The sequence below is a fragment of the Pezoporus flaviventris genome, unplaced genomic scaffold, assembly GCF_033815535.1.
Source record: "Pezoporus flaviventris isolate CSIRO_AGI_PZ_B2104156 unplaced genomic scaffold, CSIRO_AGI_Pfla_v1 ptg000029l, whole genome shotgun sequence".
In the NCBI taxonomy this organism is placed as follows: domain Eukaryota; kingdom Metazoa; phylum Chordata; class Aves; order Psittaciformes; family Psittacidae; genus Pezoporus; species Pezoporus flaviventris.
Window position 1 is genome coordinate 16,516,635 of NW_026892577.1, and position 23,347 is coordinate 16,539,981.

Here is a 23,347-nt window from a genome sequence, read left to right on the forward strand (position 1 = left end):
AAAAAGCAAAATACCCACATGCACCCAAATGACACAGCAGTGATCTGTGGAGTCAGTTTATACACAATGTGTGAATTCTGTTTACTACTCTGCATTCTGTCTGTGGAAATCAGAATAAAAACACTACTTTGAGCTCTGGTCACTTCCTGTGTTGAATGTTTGTTTTTTAAAGCATATTGAAAATAATATAAAATGATAACCTGAATGACTCTTTCAAATAAGCTGAATGGTAAAATCCTCCGGAAAGCCAGTGTTACGCACTTACTCACTCATGCACATTACTGCTGAAGCCTGGAGGACAGAATAGGATTTACTCAGAAAAAGGCGAGAGGTGTTGGCATCTCCCTTCAAAAATGCTGAATCTGAGAAAATGAGGAAGAGACATATAGATTGAGGACATATGGAAAAGATGTATCTGGAGATATAAATTCTGCTGAATTGTTGAAATGCCTGAAGAGAAAGCTAAGTGCTTACACAGAGTAAGAAACAAGAAAAGGATTAACGGATTCCGAAGCAAGACAGATAGAGGCAATAGCTCTCATTAGACCAACAAGTATGGCTGCAAAATTCAGAAAAACTTTCAGCTTTCCTATGCTAGTTATCTAATGCAAAATATTACATCTACCCTCAAATCTTGCCTTGACTCTGATCATCATGACCATTATATGATTACCACAGCGAACAAAGTTACAAATGGATCCTGTACTCCTAACAGCATCCTGATCTACTAAAAAAAACCAAACCCAAACCAAACAAACAAGAATACCAATACAGAGGTATGGAATCATGGTCAAAATAACATGTATGTGCATTTACTCTTTTGCCTGGAACTACATATTTGCTGTAGAAGTTTCATTTTATTAAGAAAAACGAACAAATAAACAAAAAAGCAAAACCAAACAAACAACAAAAAAAAAACCAAAAAGCAAAAAGCTTGGAAACCTTTTGTCAAAACCTCTCAATCTCTTTGCTTTCATCTATCCTGAGTAACTCCACATTCAGAACACCTGCTCAGAGGAAGAATAAATCTGAAAGTATGTATTTTGCAGTATTTGCAGGATCGAGGGAAGACTGTCAGCATGGATCCAGACAATTACAATAGTAAGACCACACACTCTCACTTCTGTGGTGGTGGAACAAAGAGCACATGCTCTAGAAAGATGACAAATAGACCTAAGAAAATACTCCTGCATCTCATACAGACTAAGAGAAGCTTAGAGATCTAATACAGATTTAGTGTCAAACACAGATGCTTGGTAAGTTTTTACAGAGGGGAAATGCCCTAACATATCTGCCATATTTACTATTCAATTTCTTTTTATTAGTATAAATTATCATCCTTTCCACTAATAGAACTACAGAATTTTTAGGAACTAAAATCTTTACAGGAGATCATTTCATTCTTCACCCTACCTCAGAGTAGGATCAGCTCTGCTTAAATATCTGCAGCATCTTTCATCCCACAGTATTTAAAACACTCTGAACCAAAAACAACACCCAATTACATCTCTGGAAGAGACATCACTGATCTGAGTCAGTCTTTACTACATAGTTGCCTTTACTCATAACTGCATTGCTGCCCCTTCAGGAAACATGAGAACCACTTATTCTTGCAGAGAAACCATACCACATTTCAAACAAACAAAAAAAAAATCTGTATCCAAGTCTGTAGGAAACCAAAGCACAACAATTTCTTTTATTTTGAGATAAAAATAGCATAGAAGTCTTAAATATTAATGAAAATATAATTCTTGTTCGGAGTTCTCTGTCACTTGCAATTAAGAATGGGTTGCCCAGAGAAGTTGTGGCTCCCTGGCAGTGATCAAGGCCAGGTTGGACGGGGCTTCACGTAAGCTGGTCTAGTGGAAGGTGATCCTGCCCATTCAAGGGGGTTGGAACTAGATGATCTAACCCAAATCCTACTATGATCCTATGATTCTAAGAAAGCAACTGTCATAGCCTGGGGAGAGACCTGTGAGAACCTAGCATACTTCACTGGGACAGGCTCACCCACAAGCCCTGTGCAGGAAGCCAGCTAAAGGTATCAAAAGGATTAGAAAGCTATGACTATGCAAGCTGGAAACACTGAGGCTACCTGGCAGATCTACTCTTTGGGAAAATGCTACAGGATCGTAAGTGATCCCAACCGTCACCCTAAGACACGATAGCGTTCCATTCAAAACAGGAGGGCAATGGGTGCCTTGACTTAGGGGCATGCTTGCCACCTACTGGTCAGCAGCCGCTCATCATGCTTCTAAATCCCCAATATTTGTCTAATCTAGTTCACCATGTGCAGAAACCTTTCTGTGCTATCAGCACAATACATCCTTCTGTCTGCAGCATTACTCAGACGAAGAAAATCCTGGAGAGATCCCAACCCAATTTGCAAGACGATCTTTGAAGAACCAGCTGTGGTCATGGATGGTTCCCAGCTGCTGCCGCCTTTCCCCCACTCTCTTTCCACAGCCTTCAAATTCCACTTGTAAACAGAAGTCAGAAGATGCATATTACAGCTGGCTACCTTAGCACTGATGCAGGATCTGTAATGGCATGCTGCAGTCTCACCAAGCCTATCTAACTCATCTCCATTCCCACTTGTTCTCTTGAAAAGCACTAGTGTTTACACTGGCAACCGTCGCTCTGTGGGTATTGATCTTGCCTGTTAAGTGCATCAGGCTGAGCTCTGAACTTGTACTGAACACCAACCTCAGTAAGAGTCTTTGCTGCCTAGGAAATAAACTGAGCAAAAGGACAGGGAATTCAAATCCCTATAGGCTGCTGGCTGGAACAAGACTGGTGCCTAGGGCTGCTTGAAATACTTCTTTAAAAATGCTTTTGAACAAGAAATTGGATTTAAAACCCCTACCCCTTTTCCTGCCTAAATCTGTCTACTTTTGCTTCAGCCACAACCTGAGAGGTTTGATTGCATTGTGCTCTCATTCCCCTGCATGGTTTGTGGCTTCTCTCTCCCATGGAAGAAGAGGGTATGTATCCCAGGAAGTGCCATGGCCAGGCACATCCTCTCCCAGTGAGGAGACATCTCTTAAACAATGACAGGATATCTACAATAGAGCAGAACAAATCATGCTAACTGGAGTCCGTGCATCTTGGTTTTTAGTTTGTTACTTTCTGTAATTATGCATCATTGATAGTGTGGTAGGATGTGAATAGAGGCAAATCAAGATGGGAAATAAAAACACACTTTTGCCACTAAAGATGAAGGATGGGGTACTTGGCAGGGGGAAAGACTATTCTTGCAACAGACTGGAATGTGAGGGAGTTTGGATCCAGAATGGAAATCCAAGGCAAGAGCTTGTTCTTGAGATGAGGGAATGGACTGGGACTGTGGGTGCTGCTTCTTAAGAGGAAAAGGTTTTCCTGCAAAAAAAAAAAAACAAGCACTGCCTGACATGCCAAACTCTTAAGAGCCTTCCAGGACCCTTGGATCAGCTCTGAGCACTCTGCTTGCTCTAACACCTAAATGCTGCTATGATTCTTTGTTCTTTTTGGGGTATTAAGATAATTTCACTATTGTTCAGGAATACTGAACAAAAAACAAAAGCCTTTTTACTAACCATATATTCTTGTCACACCATGTGATTTTGGATTGAATGTGAAAAGGGTTTTTAGAGTTCTGGCAACAGTTTCTATGAGAACCTGCAGCCCAATGCATTTAATTCGGTTCATTTCTAATTAATAAGTTATATACTTAAGGAATGGTCTTGTATGATCCTAGGTAATTATGTAGCGTGATGCATAGCTAGGTATTTTTGTGAGTGAAAAAACGAATGAGCTGTCCTACAGTAAGTAGTAACCAGAAATTTGGACTTAAGCCCAAATTCAATAATAATTTGTTTCATTAACTTCCCTGGAGTTGTAACTTTATTATTCCAGTTACTGACTTTATTATTAAAAATAAAATCAGTCAACACTGTTTTAATATAGATAGCTCTAACCCTAAAGGGAGTTAGTAAGTTATTTTACAGTAGAACAAAAAGAACAGATACTAATCCTGGTGCCCTGGTGGCCCCTCTTATACATTTGCTACGTATTTCCCACATTGCGTCCTACAACAAAACACAAACACAGGTCACAACAGTTCTTTTGTAGATGTCTCTAATTCCATAAGTAAACGTTATCTGGGGTTGGGGTTGGTTTTTTTTTCATGTATAAGCTGTTACTTAAGGTGTCTAACACTACTTACATCACAATAATTTTAGCAGGAAGCTTGTATCTGCAGTTTAAAATCTTGACTGCATTGCTTTGACTGTAGGGGAGACTGTCTCCAAATCCTGGCTTGCAAAGAAAAAAAAAAAAAAAGACTCTACTTGGCAAGAGCTTTAATTAGCAGAAATTTCCACGCTAGGAATATTATTCTGCATGAGCAGAAATTGCATAGCTCTTGCCTCTAGATGCCTTAGAGATGCCATTGATTGGCCATATTCAGAACAGGGGAATTATGTGACCCAGTGCTAATTTGAATTCCTTTACCAAACACATTTTTATTTCATCATCTCAGCTGCATAAAAGAGTCAAAGTACCAGAGCTTTAAAGACTTTGAATTCCTGCTGTTCTGCAATAAAATAAGGCAAGAAATATTAGTCATCCCTGGTTGATTCTTTAATTCTTTCCAACAATGTCAAAGTATCAGTGTCCTACAGGTTTTAGTGCAGGTTAAAGACGGATACAAAGTGTATGCCTGAATAGGAGTTTGGAGTGAGTTAAGGAGAGAGAGAACATTTTAATGGGACATTGGTCCAAAATAGCCCAGCTTGTTCCTACCTCCTGCTGCCTCTTCCTCCTTTTCACAGGACCTTGATTGTATAGAAACAGTACAGACAAAAACCACAAACAACAAAAGGTTTGCTCACACCCCCAGTGGAGGTCATGAGCGTGCTACCATGGAGAAAAAAAAAAAAACAACCCCGCACCAAAGGATGGTTTGGCTTATTTATAGGCAAAGATTAATTAATAAGAGGTTTGATGCTTTTGCAACGTACATTTGGGCAAATTAGTATTTGCAAATTGTTTGTTTCATACATTCAAGAGCAGAGAGCAATGTGGCCTGGTGCTAACTTTAAAAATGAATCAAACTTTTCTTTGCCGTGATTCAAAACTACAGTCTTGTGGTTCAGAGGCTTTCAATAGTATCTGCTCAGATTTGACACTCCAAGGTTAAAAAATCACAAAAGAGTTGTGTTATACACAGCAACAGTAGCTTTTTCCAACAATTTTTCACTTATTGCATTGTATACTCTCCAAGAAAAGTAACTGTCTTGGCTACTGGAGGACAAGCTTTAAAAAAAGGAGGCAGAAGGAACAAATTCCCTTAAAATATACCACTCTCCTTATAAGTTGTCTTTAAAACTGCTATTCATTATAGCAGCATTTATACCCGCTGGGTGACTATAAACTATGAGTCAGAACTACCTGTGTCACATGGTGAATAAGCGCAACATGCACCATTCACTTTTAAATCAACCCCCTCCGACCTAAGCCATGTAAATCCTTCAGAAATTCACACCAGTTTTCTCCTCCTTCAGGTCACGCATAGAAACAGCCCAATGACGAAAGTTTACCCCTGCACAGCCCCTTTAACCCCTACTATTAAAGTATCTGCTTGGAATTATCAGTGACCCTTGTTACACTACTGCCTAGTTCACACCGGGTCTTCCAGAGTCTGGACGCACCGGGTACTTCTATTTTCTCCGGGATCATTGAAACAAACACTATTTACAGCGTTGCCTTTCCAAGACACCACCTTCACCTCTGCCGATCGGAACAGAAAAAGACTCTTACACTTCTTTTCGCACTTACGTGCACACCCTTCCCTTCTCATGATGTCCCGCCACCCACCCGCCCTTTCCCACCGCCTGCCTGCCCGCTTCTTATCTGTTTCTGTATCTTAGAAGTAATTTTCAAGACATGCCCACCCCCCCCCGCAACCCCTGCTGGAGCAGGCAGCCAAGGTAACCGTCCTGCCGCAGCGCTCTCTGCCACAGCGGCGACGGTGACATATGTCTCCAATCAGCGACTGTGCGCTGATTAATTTAGATGCTTTCCCCGCTACGCTTTAAAGAGCAGTGAAGCCCTACACTGGAGTAACGCAGCGTCCCTTCCTGCGAGTCTCCCCGCACCGGCACCCCCGGCCCGCACCTCCTCACCCCCGGGCCCGGGGATTGGCCCGGCGGAGGCGGCATCACCGGCAGGGAGGGGGGGGGAGCCGCCCTCACCCTCTCTCCTCCCTTTCTGCCTGTCCCCGCCGCCCCCTCGCCCCGGTGCGGCAGGGCCAACCGGGAGACCCAGACGCAGTCAGCGCCCGAGCCGCCGCCGCTCCGTGCCCGGCGCCCAGCAGCATCCGCCCCGCCGATGGCCAGCCGCCTGACCTGCTGCCTCCTGCTGTGGGCCCTGGTCCATGTGGGCTGCCACTCGCCTGCGAGGGAGGGCGCCAGCAGCCAGCCCGCCTGCCCCGTCTCGCCGCCAGCCCCCCGGGACTGGCCCTCCCGCGGCAGTGACCCCCCTTGGGGCTCCTCGCCGCCCCCTGCGCTGGGAGGCATCGCTCAGGACGTGGTAGCTGTCCACATGCTTAAACTCTACGAGAAGTACAACCGCGAAGGGAGCCGGCCCGGCGATGGCAACACTGTGCGGAGCTTCAAAGCCAAGCCGGGTAAGACGGGCCGGGCGCGGGGGGGGCACCGCTGGAGCCCTCGCTCCTCTTTCGCGTTACAGTGACGGATTTGCGCCGAGGTTGTCACTGACTGCACGGGGTGTCACGCTGGGGGGATCCTTGCTAACTACTCGGACCTGGTATCTGCTCTCTGCTCTGCGGGCTGCTTCCCACCTCCCCGCCTCCCTTCCCTTTCCCAAGAGAATCTGCAAGAATTATGTCCCTTCAGAGCTGCGGTTGCTGTGGATGCAGACCATCGGCAAAAGAAGGGCTGTTCCCAGCGCAGATCGCGTGGGTCTCAAGACCTCTTCAGAAGTACTGAGCACCCACGTAGCCGCGAGTGCTCCAGCGGCAGGTCCGCTCCTCCCGCAGGCTCGCCGGCTCTGTCGAAGAGTGCCGCCTGCGGGGCCGCCCAGAACTACTCAGGTCTCTGCGTCCGAGGCACTGCCCAGACCTGGAAAGACGCATGTCTGATCTCCCTTTCCCCAGCTTTGCTTAAGTTGATGGGGAAGGTGGAAGAGCACACACGCTCTGTCAAAACTTCACTTTCCTTATCCCAGTCTTCCTTCAAAGTAATAAAGAAGAGTTTTGCGTGGTTATCCTGTGCTAAGGAAACCCAAACTATCTTTTCTGGAAAACCTCTTCTTTCTTTGATTAACTCTTACAGAATACAGCTGACAACTTCACTCTTTAAAGAATTATATCAATTTCTAGAATATAATTTTTTTTACACTGCCAGAAATATGTATTTTGTAATAGGCATATCTGATAGATGCATTCAAAATTCGCTTTTGTGAGTTTCAGTCTAGTTTGCCTACATTTGTTTCATACATAGAATACAATGCAGCATTCAGTGGTTGATGCTACTATGCCATTGCAAAATAAATCATATTCTCTAGAGCACCCCCAACTTAATTTCTACCCTATGTTAAATGTAACATTAAAAATAATCATATTCAGGAAGGGGGAGATCCCATTGAAGGGTAATGAAAATGTTTAGAAAACAACAACTGCAGACATTTGGGAGAGAAATATATAGTCATGCTCTAGCTCATTAGCTAGCAGCTGCTAAGAGGGGTTGGGAAGGAACTTCCATTGTGGGTGGTTATTGCATGACCTCCTGCTACCACTCTTATTTCTCTGTGTACTGAGCTGCTGATACTGGCTGCTACCCAAGTAAGGACCTGGACCACAAGAGTGATTTGGGACGAACGCAAGAATTGCACTATATTCCTTCTTAATTTTTCAGTTGATCTGCTGAACAAGTTACTTGCATCCAAGCGGTTTAAATTCTGGTTTAAAACACTAAAATAGACTGTACTGATCAATTACAAACCAGTATTATTTTGCTCATCTGTCAGATCATGAAACCAAGCCAGAGATGCCTGGAAGTAACTTGTCTTTCCACATAATGGAAATAAAGCACACACATGTCCAAAGCCCTAGTGTCCCATCTGTGTATTTTATCTACTGGATCCCACCCCTCCCCAGTGACATGGCATGAAAGCAGAAGCTCCTCTGCAATGTTCCTTTGTTATAACAATAAATTGTATTTCTTTGTAATTCATCAACCTAGTGATGAACAGTCTGAAATGAACTATAGAATGACAAGAGAGGGAGGGGAGAAGAGCCGTATCTGGCAGAATGTCTTAATTTATCTCCCCCAAGAAGTTCTAGTGCTTTCTTCTGAAAGAACAAATTGTCATGTTTTATCTAACAAGACATGCAGAGGGTCTGTTCTTTATAAAATACAGATGAGAATTCTAATACCACTGAGATAAGCAGAACAGACTACACCTACAATAGTTTCCTTTTCCTTATTCTAAGCAATGGACTTACTTCTTTTTCTTTTTTTTTTTTACACATGTACCTTTCAGAAAGTCTGTAACCTTCTATTCCTACCCCACAGCTTGAAGGTCTTTGTTCGGGGACACACAAGCACCAGTGTTAGTTACAACTGTGAACAGGAGGGCTCCAGAGGCACAAAATGTCAGCCCAGACTTAGTTTGCTCCTTTGTCTTATGCATTATTGAGGTCTCCTCAACTACAAAGTTATATTGCCATCCTATATATGCCTTGCAGTGTGTAGATGGTGTTGACTGGGTTACTGAATATGTGATATTTCTCCATATTCTATGTGAGGCACCTGCTATATATATGCATGTGTTATTTGCACATGTTCCAGATACAACTTCTTCACGTTTCTTTAGCAGTATTTATCACTTCAGAAAGGGTGCTTCACAAACATCTGATCACCTTCTCTTAGCTCACCTCTATGCGTGTTTGCAAGAGTTTATTATGTCTCTGACAAAGAACTGAGAGACAGTCTGTGAAATAATTTCTCAGCCCCTTTTTTTTCAGTAGGTGCTTTCCAGTTTCCAGGGAAATTTGTAGCTTTAGAAAACAGCACCAACTGGCTGAAGGTAGCTACACAGTCAAGTCGTAAGTGCTTTGTGAGCAAAGGTGGAATATGAAGGTAGTAGAAGGTGTCCCTTCCTGAGGCAGGGGGGTTGAAACCAAATGATTTTTAAGGTCTTTTCCAACTCTAACCAGTCTATGATTCCATGATTGTCCTACCTCACTTAGGTTGCTGCTACTGGAGGGTGTTTGTGTTCATGGCAGTAATCTGCTGCCTAGGCCATGAAAATTCCCCATAAATGGACTTTCGCAGCTCAGGCTCATTTCCCCAACCAAAGCCTTTGTTTCATTTAGCACAGAGTTTGTATCCATCCTCTGTGCTAAATGAAGCAAAGGCTGTGGTGAATAACAGAAAATAGCAGATGTTTAATTAAGTCTATATCATAATGCATATGTGCAAGAAAACCAAATCAAGATTATCCAGGAAACTGTAATTCTGGCCTCTAGAGCCTTACTTTAACATAATTTCATAGCTTAATACACATCACATTAAATTAGGTTCTCTGCATATATCTTTCTCACAAATGTATTACCATAAATATCATGTAAATCTGTTTTGCCAATCTTGGCTTACTGCAATGCAACATTCTCCTATGTGGATCACATACTAAAGGCTAATATTTTCTTTCCTTGGCCACTTGCCTTGTTTTTTTCCTCTACCAGTCTCTTGTGTGTATGCTCCACACATCTTGCCTGTATTCCTAACTTGAAGCTATCTACAGTGATCAGTGATTTTACTGATACAATCAGTAAAATATTATTAAACTTAATGTACACAGCTAGCACAGTTCAACCCAGAGTAGAGCTGGAAAATGTAACAATGCTTGGTTGACAGGCTGGTAAAAGCCTGAGACATCTGATGCAGTATGATAAATATGACTATGCTCCACCCCAAATTTGATTCCCAATTCCTGAACAGCCTGTACTTCCAGGCTTCAGTAGCTGCAGATTCAGATTCTTGTCCTATTCTACAAGTAATTTTGACTTTTGAAAGGATTTGTTCACTCCAGAATGCAGAATTAATTTAGAAGAATTAAAATGCACTTTCTCTGAGCTATCACTGCAAGTTTACATTCTGATCTGAAACCCTGGGAAACTGGCATTTGAAATGCCTTTAGCCCAGCAATGCATATGCTTCACAGTCATAACTATAGAACTGATGGTGCTAGGATCATTCCACTACTAAAAGAAAGTATTAAAAAATTAAACTGTACACAGCTCAGGTGGCGAGAGGCAGTGGATGGACTTCCATTTTAGAAAAATATGCCTTCTGAGATGAGCAAACTTTGATAACCATGTGTTGTTGTACAGGAATTACTACAATTCTACTACTTCCTTGGTCTGAAAAATAGGCTAGCAGCTTTGTGAAGTTTCTATGCTTCAAAGACTTTAAAAGAATCTAAACTTTTAAGTTTTTTCATAGTATGAGCATCTGTACATAAGACTAGCGTTGATTAGAAGTTTACTGATAGGAATCCTGTCCTGAATTGACAGAAACAAAGAGTTTCTCATCACAGAATACTTTTTCACTTTATTGCATCAGGAAAAAATTACACATGGTGTAGACAGAAACTGCATACTTGAACATGCGTACTTTCAGACTATGTGGGCCTGGGATTAATGAGCATCCTAACCTGCTGTGATTTAGTTCAAATGATGGTTCTGTGCAGCATGAACTGGAAGATAGCAAGCACCAATTTAGTGAGACATAGCAGTATCAATTTCTACCTTTTAAATGAAACCTTTCTTAAAAGGAAGAACATTCTGACAGGTGGAAATTAATAGTACTGCCTTTCTGTTCTTGCCAGAATTTCTGTGGCTCATCATGCCCAGTGCATCAAAAAACAAACCTAAGTGTTTCTGTGAAGACTGTCTGCTGTGTTTGTTGGGTTTGTCCCTTTTTTCTCCCTACTGCCAGAGAATTTCCAGGTATATCAAAAAGAGATGCCAGAAGGTTTGCCCTCTTGGGTTAAGTAAAGATGCGAACTTACCTACTGTAGTCCTTTGATGCATTCCAAGTACCAGTCTGAGCTTGGAAGAAGAAGCATCACTTCTTGGTTCTGCCATCACTTTTCTGTATATTCTTGAGCTAGTTTAAGGAAAAAAATAAAATAAAATAAAGAAAGGCAACTTTTCACCATGATAGACTGTGGAGGCATGGTCTTTTGATCCTGGGATTGCATGTTAACACATGTTATCTCTTAGGTTTCTACTGTTTAAATAAATGTGGTGTAAACAATTGCTCATCTTCCTTGAGAGGAGGGTAGAGATGTAACCTGAGCAGAACTTGTTCAACTAGATAAAGAAGTTACGCCAAATGGAGTTTGAATTTTAAGAGTCACCTCCTATTCAACAGTAGTTGCCAAGCAGATCAAAACACAAGTCTTAGGAACCAAGTAGGTTTCACAGTGCTTGAAAACAAAGCTCCTTCATGACACACTCTGAAAAGGAGGATTGCTCCTAAGAGTAATAGCCTTCAAAATGTGTTGTACTGCTTACTTCCAGCCTCCTTGTGAAACGTCTCTTGTGCACTATTTACAGATGATGAACTTCATATTACCACACAGTAAGCACCCAGAGATCTTTCAGGAATCTTTGCAGTCATCTTTAGATTGGCTCATCTTGACTATTAACTGTAGAACTTGTTTTCAACTAGTGTACTGAGTAGGGTACCATTCTGAGCTCTGCCACTAACAAATCTGAAAGCTTCTCTGAGCTTGACTTTGTTATAAAAGAAACAGAATCAAGGATTGCTTTTCCTGACTGGCTGAATGAGAGGAAGTCTAAAACTGGAAATCTCTGTGAAGACTTTTATCCCTAATGTAAACAACAGGTGGCTGGTGTCTTGGACAGTCCAGATGTTATTGTAATATTGCTATTAAATATTTTTAGGGTTTTTTCCTCCACTTATTCACCATGGTTTTAAGCTGAAGTGACAAGCTCACTATATGAACTGATTTGAAGTGGGTAAGTGAAAAGCAAAATTTGTTAATTCACTTATAAGTAATAAATGTTTCCCTGTGTTTTTTGCTCTCAGGTATTTATCCATGTTTTCCTTGATTTTTTGTAGAATTCTTGGCCCAGAAGCCCTCGTACTGCTTCAATCTGTCATCCATGCAGGATTCAGAGATGATCCTTGCTGCCACCTTTCACTTCTATGCTGACAAGCGCCCTCGGCACCAGGAAGTGTTTTGTAAGAGATCCAAGAACTCATCCTGCCGCCTTTTTCACCTGCCTTCGATCCTGCGGCTCAACCTCATCTTCCAAAGCATTCACCAGAATTCTGCCTATGGACTAGTGAAAGGGAACATCACCATGTTTCTTCAAAGGCGAGGAGCTTGGCATGCAAAGGACATTTCACAGATCATAAAAGAATCAAAACGGGCTGGAGAGCTCATTCTCTGCGCTGAGCTTGATTCTGGAGAGAAACACAAGGACTTCCCCGAACAGGTTGCCAGTCATTTACCTTATATACTAGTTTATGCCAATGATCTTGCAATCTCTGAACCTAACAGTGTGGCAGTCACCCTACAGCGTTATGATCCATCCCCTTCCAATGATGGGGACCCAAATCTATCCCCTAATGCTTCTACTGATACTCGAGTGAGGAGGGATACATACCTCTCTAGCTCTATTCAGAACAATGAGTTGCCAGAAGTAGATTATAACAACAATAAATATAACAAACATGACATATGGGAGAATGCTTACAAATCCTTGAAACCAAAAGCTTCACGCAAAGACCGAAGGAGAAAAGGGCAAGAAAATACAGAAACACTTACAAAGTCTCAGGTGCTAAATTTTGATGAGAAAACAATGAAGAAAGCAAGGCGAAAACAATGGAATGAGCCAAGGATTTGTTCAAGAAGATACATGAAAGTTGACTTTGCTGACATTGGCTGGAATGAATGGATCATATCTCCCAAATCATTTGATGCCTACTACTGTGCAGGGGCATGTGAATTTCCAATGCCCAAGGTAGTATGCTTTTTTGTTTCTGTCAGCTTACAAACAGTAGATCTACTGTACTGCTTATCCAACTACTCCTTTAGTTAGATTTTCCTTTAGATTTTATCTCTTTTATTCTTTCTGTTGCCTTGTTGAGCCTAAATAATTTAAACAGTATCATTTTCATTGATGTATTTATGAGTGCAAAAAGATCCCAAGTTATCTGAAGAATAAGAAAAATGTCTCAGGTTTATCTCATGATTCCTCATCTTGTATCTTGAAACCATAACATGAAGATTTATGCATCTTATTACAATATAGTTACACACAGTAAACCATCAAACTACTCTGTTGTGGTAGCATAAGTATAAAGTATTAAATGCTAATAATAAACAAACTACTCTGTCAGAGTGTTTCTGAATTCCCCTGGTAGTACCTCAGGAGAAAAATGCAGAGTAGTGACACTGAGGTATTTTTAAGAAACTGCTTGTCACTTTGAAAATAGTAATAGTGGTTAAGCTGATAGTGTCTCAGAATTCTCTGGTGTTTCTTTATTTTACTAAATTTTCAAGACAATCCTCCTGGAACAAAAACATCGATTTATTTTACGTGTCAGGAAATGCCACATAGCTGTCTGTAACACTCTAAAATTAGCATACTGAATTCCTCTTATAGAAGCAGTGTGAAATTTGTTAATAGAGAGGCAAACATGAACTCCTGCTCCAATGGAATTTCAGTTTGGCCCACTCCCACTCACTTGCTCTATGGCATGAAGTAGAAATCCTGGCAATCCTATGTAGCACAAGAATTACTGGCATTTGATAGTGCTTTCAAGTACTGGGGGAGGGGAGGATTTAAAGTACTGCATAACCTGCATGTTTAGAAACTGTAAATATTTTGCAGTTCTACCTACAAGTGGCTTCGTTATTTATTTTACTAACATTTTTGCATGCCGTCACTCAGAACATAAATAATGTATAGTACTTTACAGGAGAGAATTTCAGAGCTTTGAGACTGGACTCTACCCTACTTTACATACAGGGAGACTGACGTGTGTTCTTGTTGAAATAGGTAGTATGATTTCAGGAAGAGTAGATATTCAGGCTATTTTAAGTCCAGGAACAGTGGAAATCCAGACATCACTGTAAGGGTGTACAAATCTGATCACATGTTCTTGTGTAGCTGGCCAATGCTGAACCATGTACACATAAATTGATACATGGTCTGGTAAAAATTAAAGCATGCACAGGCTCACGTGCAACTTCACTTTTTTGTTATAATATGAAGAGATCGTGCAACACAATCACCATTCAACTTATCCAGAACAAAATACAGCCTGGGAATATGGGTCCTCTGCCACAGAACCACAGTCTAATGCACCATTCATACATACCAAAGCAAAACAAACCCCAAAACCTACACTTAATGCATCTGGCTTCCTTTGAGCAAAGCGGCATGACACAAAAAGTGAAAGAAGCAAAAGACAGTGGATCCATTCCTAGCTGAAATAGATAAATAGGTTTGACATCTTATCTAGAAATAGTATACTTGCTATAGAATAAAGATTCCCTTGTAAAAAAAACAGTTTCATTTTCATTTTGATGCTTGTTTTCTAGGTAAATGGATATGAGTGCACTAACATCTTGGTGCCAAAAAAAAAAAAAAAAGACAAAACCAACCAGAAATTTAAAACCAAATCACAGATACATAGATTGGGGGATTTTTTGGTTTGACACACTCTTTGATTGGGTTTAATTTGGAAGAGGTCTACTTTTTGTTAGCTTTATATTAATAAGTGGAGGTTAAAAAAAAAGAAGAGGCAGATTCATAGTTGTAACCTGTAAAATGACTGTTTTCAAATGAACAGAAATAACTAGGACATCAGCATGATTCAAACTCCAGGTCAGAACATAAGAATTGCTAAGTACTATAGAGGACAAAATAGTTTTTGTTCTTGCATATAATCCCTAAGCAAGGAAAGTATACATATGATATTGGCACTCCTAAATCAAAGGCTTTGATTTAGGATCCTAATCCAAAGATTAAGGCTATTCAGTTGGTCTGCATGGTCAACCTGTGATGGACAACAGGCTTCCAAGATACTCTTTTAGAACTGTGGAGATAGAAATATACCTGGTATATTGAGAATCATCACATGGTTTAATTATTTCTTTAAAGTATCAGTGCATTACTCTGCACATCTACTTTAATAACCACAATTCTTGATCTAGATACAAAACAGCTCTGGTACAAATCTTGTCATAGCAAGTTCACCTACTTTACTGCTGAAGTTCTTACTCCCTGAACTGTGAGAGGGAAGACTGGTTTATATGGTTAATCATGACTGATTGCACTGTTGCATTTGCCAAATCAAATGCTAGTCTTTCGTGTGGTAGACGTAGATGGGAACATATCCTTTCTCTGGTGTACAGTAACTAGAATTCTCTTGATTTCATTCTTGTAGCTGTATCAGTTCATGAGTTTCATTTTAAGAATTGAATTCAAACCTGAAAACAAAACTTTCCTGAAGCTAAGTACTGCTTATTAAGATAGTGGGGGGAAAAGGGTGTTGAGGGGCAAATTCATGATAAAACAGACTTTAAAAGGTGTGTAAGCCAGGCAGAAGGGGAGGGTCTAAAGTATTTCAAACCTGCTGTTCAATTGCTTTTTGGCCTCATCACCATCATTCAACTTTCTCAGGCTCAAAATGTTCCTGAGCTGGAAATGTCCTAGAGGTTAAGCATGAGCAGAACCTGGCCTGCTGTACATAACTTAGCAGCCAGCATTTAAAGCAGTAGCATTTCCCCAGTGCCACTGCTACTGGGCATTTAACTCATTATTTCAAGCTTTCCATGTTAGCACATCAGTACAAAGGATAAATGTGAAGCCTAGCCCACGATCACTGAACAGTCCTGCCAGGTTTCCAGAATGGCTGGAAAATTCAGAGCCTGGCTGGCTGTGGGATTGGTGTGCTGTCTGGCTCTGCTGGTTCTGTGGATGTAGGGCTCAGGCAGCCATATTCTGCATGGAGTAATAGTCCATAGTAAGTATTTTTCTCTGTAAGAATTTTTGTGCATAGTGTATACACCTGCTGTTGTCTTGGTGGGCAGCTGTTCACACTAGACTGCTCACATCTATTTGTTCCTTGTAGATATTAGAGACTGCATAGCTGGAGAAGATCCTAGTAGGATCCTGTGAGTCAGTAACTGGCACTACAGGCAATGATTGCTATCTGCTGTATGGGGTCAACAAATTCTGTTTCAGTAGCACATCTGTGACAATTTCAAGAAACAATATGAAATAATAAAGGTGCTAGGAATACTTCAGGAGGTTATTCATAAAGGGTAAAGTAAGAACTGAATTCTAGAAACTCTAGTTCTTTGAATTTCTAAACTGCAGCTGCTTAAACACAAGAAAGCTACATCTGTCTCTCTCTTGCTATCCAGATTTTCTGACATGGCCAATGTGGGTAGAAGCTTACTTCTACTTCACAAAAGCATCTAGGAGACTAATTCACCGCTGCTTGTCTGCAGACAGCTTTGAAATCTAAAGATGAAGGGCAGCATGAGAGAGCAAGTTGTTGCTAATTATGCCAACATATGCTAATTACAGAAAGGCACTTTCCAGGAGTGGTCACTTGTTGGGACTTGGTTATAAGGATGCTGTCTTGAAGCCCTGAAGGATCAAGGATAAATTTCACAGTTCTTCCTTGTAATGGCTCAAATGAGGTTGCTTTAGTCAAGGAAAATCTAAAACCCTTAATAGCAATTAATATGATTCTATGATTCTATGATCTGATATGTTACACTTAAAGCAAATGTATCAAAACTGAATTATCATAATATATCATAATTTGTTACACCCATGGTCTACATAACTTTTCATGTTGAAATGAAAAATCACATTTTGCATATACCCAATTATTATTTGAAAAATAAAGAAGATATGGGAGACATTAATTATTCTCACTTGAAGCATCTGCTTCCACGTGGAGGTGTGCAAAGTCCCTACTTGTTTTCCCACAGATGTCATTTTCCACCCAATATTCAGCTATGACGAGGATGATGAAAGATTTCATGTACCACATATACCAGATCTGTGCAGAAAACCTGTGAAACTGTAGCAAAAGCCTGATAGTACTAACACGTTTTTCCTACTCTTACTGTTCGCATTTGCTGGGACTGTATTCAAACATGACAGTTGAACAGGAGTCACTGAAGCTTCAGCCTCAGTGATGGGTTGCATGCCATACCATCACCTCATATAACTGGAGCATATGCATTCCATGTTATGCTGAGAAAGTGGCAAAGGAAGGCTGTCACTCTGTCACTAGTAAACCTCCGCTTGACTGTATGTCCCTGAAGCAACAGAAGTGGTGAAAACTGTCCAGTACTCCTCTGTTCCTCAGACTATAAGGGTCAAGTATAGCTTGTGAATAAAAGCAAAAAAAAAATTAAAATTAAAATTTATTTTTAACTACTAAACAGTATACGGTTTAGTATATAAAATTATTATATAAAATTGTGGCTCAGTACCCTGAAAAATATGTAGATGTAAAGCTGTCATGAAAACTCACTTCAAACATTTCCTACCTTCCCAGCCTTTTGTTTTCTTCTCCACTTTGAGGATAGCTCAGGGGAGTGGGGAAGCCTGGTGAGGAAGGCAGAGGGAAGCAAAGACTACAGGGACGAAGTACTAGTTTGTCGTGGGGTTATGATCTTCTGGCCCTGTCAGGTCGTTCGACTATTTAGACTAACTCCTCCCTGTGGACACTACTTCTGGAGCACTCTTTAAAAGACAGTAATTACTCTCGGAAAAAGTAACTAATTCCAGGTTAGTGTAGATGAGAAGAAATACTGGAACATAGGCATGGTTATTTTGGAAATACTTACAGTAGCCAATTTTCCAAGTCTGACAAGAGGTTAAGAAAACAGATAACATCTTATGACTGAGAAGCATTCCCATCTTAGTCCTTTTCTGCTGCGTGCCTGCCTCCAGCATCCTGTAGGTGCAGTCAAGGACATTCTTGCTTCAGGCTACTGAGGCTAGCTGTGCCACCAGTGCCCTCCTCTGGTATTTGTGGAAGGCAGCATAAGGGACACAAATTATCTCTTGAATACACTCTCCACAAGAAAGCTGGAAGTGTAAGACTGACTTTGCTTCATGGCCCTGTGACTCAGTCACATATATTCACTTTTCTTGAGAAACAAAACAGCATAATTGGTGTCATATTCCAAGTCTACCTCTGAAAGTGACTGTTCATAAATGAAATGATAACTATTTCTTTCTCTGTTCCAGATTGTCCGGCCATCAAATCATGCTACAATACAGAGCATCGTAAAAGCAGTAGGAATCATTCCTGGCATCCCAGAACCCTGCTGTGTCCCTGACAAAATGAGCTCACTCAGTGTCCTGTTCTTAGATGAGAACAAAAATGTTGTTTTAAAGGTGTATCCCAATATGTCAGTTGAAACTTGCGCCTGCCGATAAGTTCATACAAACACATCTTTAAGAAGACCTGGACATCCTGCCCGACTAGAGTGGGAACGTTGTAAACAGGAAAAGAATACACTTGTGCTGTTGAATGAATGCAAGCCTACAGTTCTCTACACAGAGCATGCAGAGATACTAAAATGATCCACATGCTCACCTGGAAGGATATGTTTTACTGTCATCATTTTTCTTTCATATTCATTTTCCAGGTACTCAGTACTTTCACACGTATTTTCCTAACCCACCTAGCCAAGAAACCTGGAGTTTAGCAAGAAATTTAAGTGTAAAGTTTTCTATAATCAAAGGACTAAAATACATTTTATATGCTTTCTTTTTCTTTTTTTACTATTTTATCTTTTCAGTTAACCAAGAAGATGGGAAGTGAACTTGCAAAGTCAGGCTTCTTTTAGACTATCACTATTGTACACAAATCAAAACCTTTTGCCTAAAACACTCATGCTCTTAATGTGCATATTTATACTGAAAATGCTGTAATAAAGGGCTTAAAATGTATAGTTTCTTCAGGATTCAAGTACAGTGCACTGCATAAGCTTTCATATAAACAGTATGTTAATATAGCCACTTTTGGTTACCCTTCCCTAATACATAATTTGGTCTACAAAAGACATGTGATATCCCACACTTTTGGTTTGTTGGATCATTTTGGGTTGTTAAACGTATTCCCTAAGTAACACATACTATATAGTAATATGTTGAAATACTAAAAAAAAATAACCAAGATTTATATTTTTGTAAATTATACTTTATATCCTCTAGATTGTTACATGCTTTTAACAAAAGCTAATAAATTAAAGGTACAGTAGTATCTAAAAATAGTTGAATTTTCTTTCTCTAAATGCACTCTGTTATGTTCTCTTAATTAGATGGAAACATGTAAATACATGTTAAGCTCATCATAATGCACCTCAATAGATTAAAGACAGAAGGGAATACTATGATCATTTAAAATGACCTCCTGCACAGAATAGATCAAAGAACCTTGCTCAGTAGTTTCTGCACCACGCATTATGGAACTTCTGTTTGGAGCTTGGGAATATCTTTGAAAAACATGCATAAATTTGGCTTTAAAGATTTCATGTGACAGAATATATCTACTGGACTACAAGTAGTTGTTCCAAAAGTTAGTGCTCTTTGTTCATATGCAGTGGCTTAATCCTGAATTTGCTGAGCTTCAGCTTTACTTCACTGGATCTTACTGTAACCTATTTTATTAGATCCCTTTTATCTATTATCCAAAACACTTTCACTGTGTATTTTTAGTATATAGGGCAGAATCAAATTACATTTTGGCTAGGATTTTAAACAGATACTTTGATTTCTTATTCTAAGCCTCAAAACAATTTCTCACAGCTCTTTTCTGAACTCTTTCCAGAACTTTCATTAACCTTCCTTTCCAACAATGCACATCAAAATAGGACACAATATTTGGCAGTGGTTCTGTTAGAAGTCTTTGTAGAAATAAAGTCTCTGCATCCCTCTAACTCCTGTACAATACTCTGTTGATAGATTTATGGTAGCCCTTTTAACTGCAGCACTCCTTTAAGAGCTGACATTCCACTACTGTGCCTGTCAATCCTATTTCTCAGTGTCCCTGCATGCCAGGACACACTTGCCGCATACTCCATTTTCACCCAGCTGCTGTACAGTAGCACAGGCAGACCAGGAGCAGAAGAAACTTCTGAAGTCTGTGAGGTAGCAGAGTTTAAGATACAGAGTGTTTCCTCCTCAAGAGACAGCCTAACCTTCTGCAATTCTTATCCCATTAAGAGCTGTATATTTTTAGGGAAGGATACTACACACACTAACTTCTGATGACTGCCTAAATGGAAAGCTGCTAAGATGCTAGGTGACTTCTGCCACCAGTATTCCATACTCATGTGGTACAGACTCCCAAGACAACAGGAGTGTGTAAATGTGGTACTGCCTGCTAACTTACATAAAAGCAAGATTTAGTGTGTATGGAAGTCTCTGCAAGGTTACACTCAACAGCGGTTCTTGCTAGTTCCTCCTAAACAGCTCTCAATAAGAAGTAGATAGTTCTAAGGCACCTTGTAGTGACTGCCAGTTATGACTGACAGAAGATCATGGATCCAGCTAGGCATTTCTTCTTCTTCCAGAGTACTAGAGTGATTTACACTGAAACTACTGGGAAAACATTTGTAAACTGTTGCTGTTAGAAATCTCCCTTAAAAATGTAGGATCTTGTGTTTCTATAAATCATGAGAAAATCAACTACAGCTGACAAACTAATCCTAAGGCATAAAGAAATATTGAAAAGTTCTGAGAAATCCATCATTTATCCCTACGAACAGCCATAAGCATAAAACTTTTCAAAATATCTTAAGTCATTGTCATTCCTGTTCTCTATGAAAATCTACTCTTTTTTGTAGGTCTAGACTTGCTCCCATTTAGCACCAACTCTGAACAGCATAACATACTAGCCTGTTGTGTTTATGTTCTTATCTATTGCATTTTGTTTTCCTTAAGGAATCTTTTCTACATCTTCAACTACTCCTTGGGTACAAACTTTCTTTCTAAGGAGTACTGATATAAGCAATTAGGAAAGAGATACCATCCTATGATCTGTTATAAGGTCTATGGGACATAAGAGAAAATGCTACTCCTATACTTATCAGGATGCCTGTAACACCCTGACAGGTTTAGTCTGCATTTAAAGGTTTGTTCACAAAACTATGTAATTTAGGATTGGCAAAACAAAATGATACCTGTAAGTGGCATAGCTCTCAAGGCATACCATTACTACACAAGCAATACAATTCTCTTATTAGTAAAGTTTATTTCATTTGAGGTTCACCTGTACCAGTTAATTGTCTAATGTGAACAAGTTCTTAAATAGCTATTCATTTAGTGGTTTAAGACACTGGTTTCTGGGGTTTTGGCATCTGTGCATCTGATCTTCCTCTAGAGAAGGAAACTTTGCGTTTGAACAGCACAAATGCAGTCAGGTGCTACTGGAAGACACTGATCCCTTTACTTTCTTGGTTCCAACAGATCTTTTGATTTCTATGAACATCCTATAAACCATTCCAAAGAACATGTAAATTTCTAGAGAACATCACTATTGACAAACACTTAAGATAGCAGGTCAAGATAATTCCACTAACTAAACTTAGAAGAATTGAGGATATATTAATATGAGATGGTTAAAGACAGCTAAAAGCAGAGAACAGCTGATACTACCCAGCACAGTTTAATTGCCAGAGGTAATAGCAACAGCTAGAATGTACCTAGGGTTTTGTGGAGTAGTCCAACTCACTTGCACAAGGCTGCATAATTAAAAGAAACCATTGGACGATATTAATATATTTGTATCACATGACTTAACAACTGTCTCACTGACCAACCTCAAAGAGCAGCTTTCAAAAGGAATTGCCACTGAATGAAACTCTTCATTGTAAAGTTTCTGCAAAGCTGATCTAGCTGCACTTTATGTAATCAAAACTCGTTTTAAGGTAGACAGATGCAGAACTTGGTACCTAAGCACAAGGAGTGGAAGCTTCGCCTGCTGCATAAAAGACTGCATCCTTGAAAGCCATAAGTCTTCAAACATTTTTTGTGGATATCATGGATTTATGGCAGCTTATAAGCATCCAGGGTGATGCTATGTAAAGAGAGCTAATAAAAGCTTTGAAAAGATACACACTGGAGCAGTGAACCACATAAGGAATGGAGATTTTATTTCTGCATGTGGCACTGGTGGACTGCCACTAGGAAAATATGTAGAGCCCCAGTGTCCACCATTTCAAAAAGACATTCAAACTCTGAAAGAGACACAGAAAGGAAACAAAAACAGTTAGAGCAAATGTCTTATAATGTGTCTAAAAAACGCAATCTGTTTATTTTATCAGAAAGCAAACTGAGAAGGAGCTTGATTACACTGTACAAGTACTCTGACGGAGAAAAAATTCCAGTGCTGTGGGACTCCTTAAGCCAGCCAGAAAGCTACATGAACTCATGTCTAGAAGGTGAAACCAGGCACAATGAAATAATAAATGGAGCACTGGGGGGGTTTTAAGTACAAGTGATAACCTTTTAGAGTAAGTGCTACAAAAATTGAAAAAATCTTTGATTCTTTGACATCTTCAGATAAATTCTGGAGATGCATAAGAAGTTATGTTTTAACCAAACACAAGAAATTGTGCTCTGCACACAGGTAGGAAACACAAAGGCCTTGAGCAAAATATACAGGAGACCAGGATCAATGCTAAATCATACAATCATAGAATAGCTAGGGTTGGAAAGGACCTTAAGATCATCTAGTTCAAACCCCCCTGCCATGGGCAGGGACACCTCACACTAAACCATGTCGCCCAAGGCTTTGTCCAACCTGGCCTTGAACACCACCAGGGATGGAGCATTCACAACTTCCTTGGGCCACCCATTCCAGTGCCTCACCTCCCTTACAGTAAAGAACTTTCTCCTTATATCCAATTTAAACTTCCCCTGTTTAAGTTTTAACTCATTACCCCTTGTCCTATCACTATAGACCCTAATGAAGAGTCCCTCCCCAGCATCCTTAAAGGACCCCTTCAGATACTGGAAGGTGACACTTGAACAGACACATAAAGCGAGTAATTGAGAAGTCTGGGATCACTTTAAATGCTGCGTATGCACTGCTAGAAAGCTACAGAACAATGGCAGAAAGGACAAAATCTTTGCAATGAGATTTTTGTAATGTAAAAGCTCATAATACTATTTAGACTTTATGACACATGTAACAGCATAGATTGAGTTGTGCTTAGGAAAAATGATACATTAATAGTACAGATAACACACGTA

The 23,347-nt window shown here is 40.2% G+C and overlaps 1 protein-coding gene across 1 annotated transcript; it reads left to right on the top strand.

The window, feature by feature from the left end:
• Nucleotides 1-5,998: 5,998 nt before the first annotated feature.
• GDF10 (growth differentiation factor 10) lies at nucleotides 5,999-19,360 on the top strand. The gene is made up of 3 exons (XM_061459269.1): nucleotides 5,999-6,667; nucleotides 12,156-13,063; nucleotides 18,332-19,360. The coding sequence occupies exons 1-3, from the start codon at nucleotides 6,370-6,372 to the stop codon at nucleotides 18,521-18,523; spliced, it is 1,398 nt and encodes a 465-aa protein (XP_061315253.1). The 5' UTR covers nucleotides 5,999-6,369; the 3' UTR covers nucleotides 18,524-19,360.
• The last annotated feature ends 3,987 nt before the right edge of the window (nucleotides 19,361-23,347 follow it).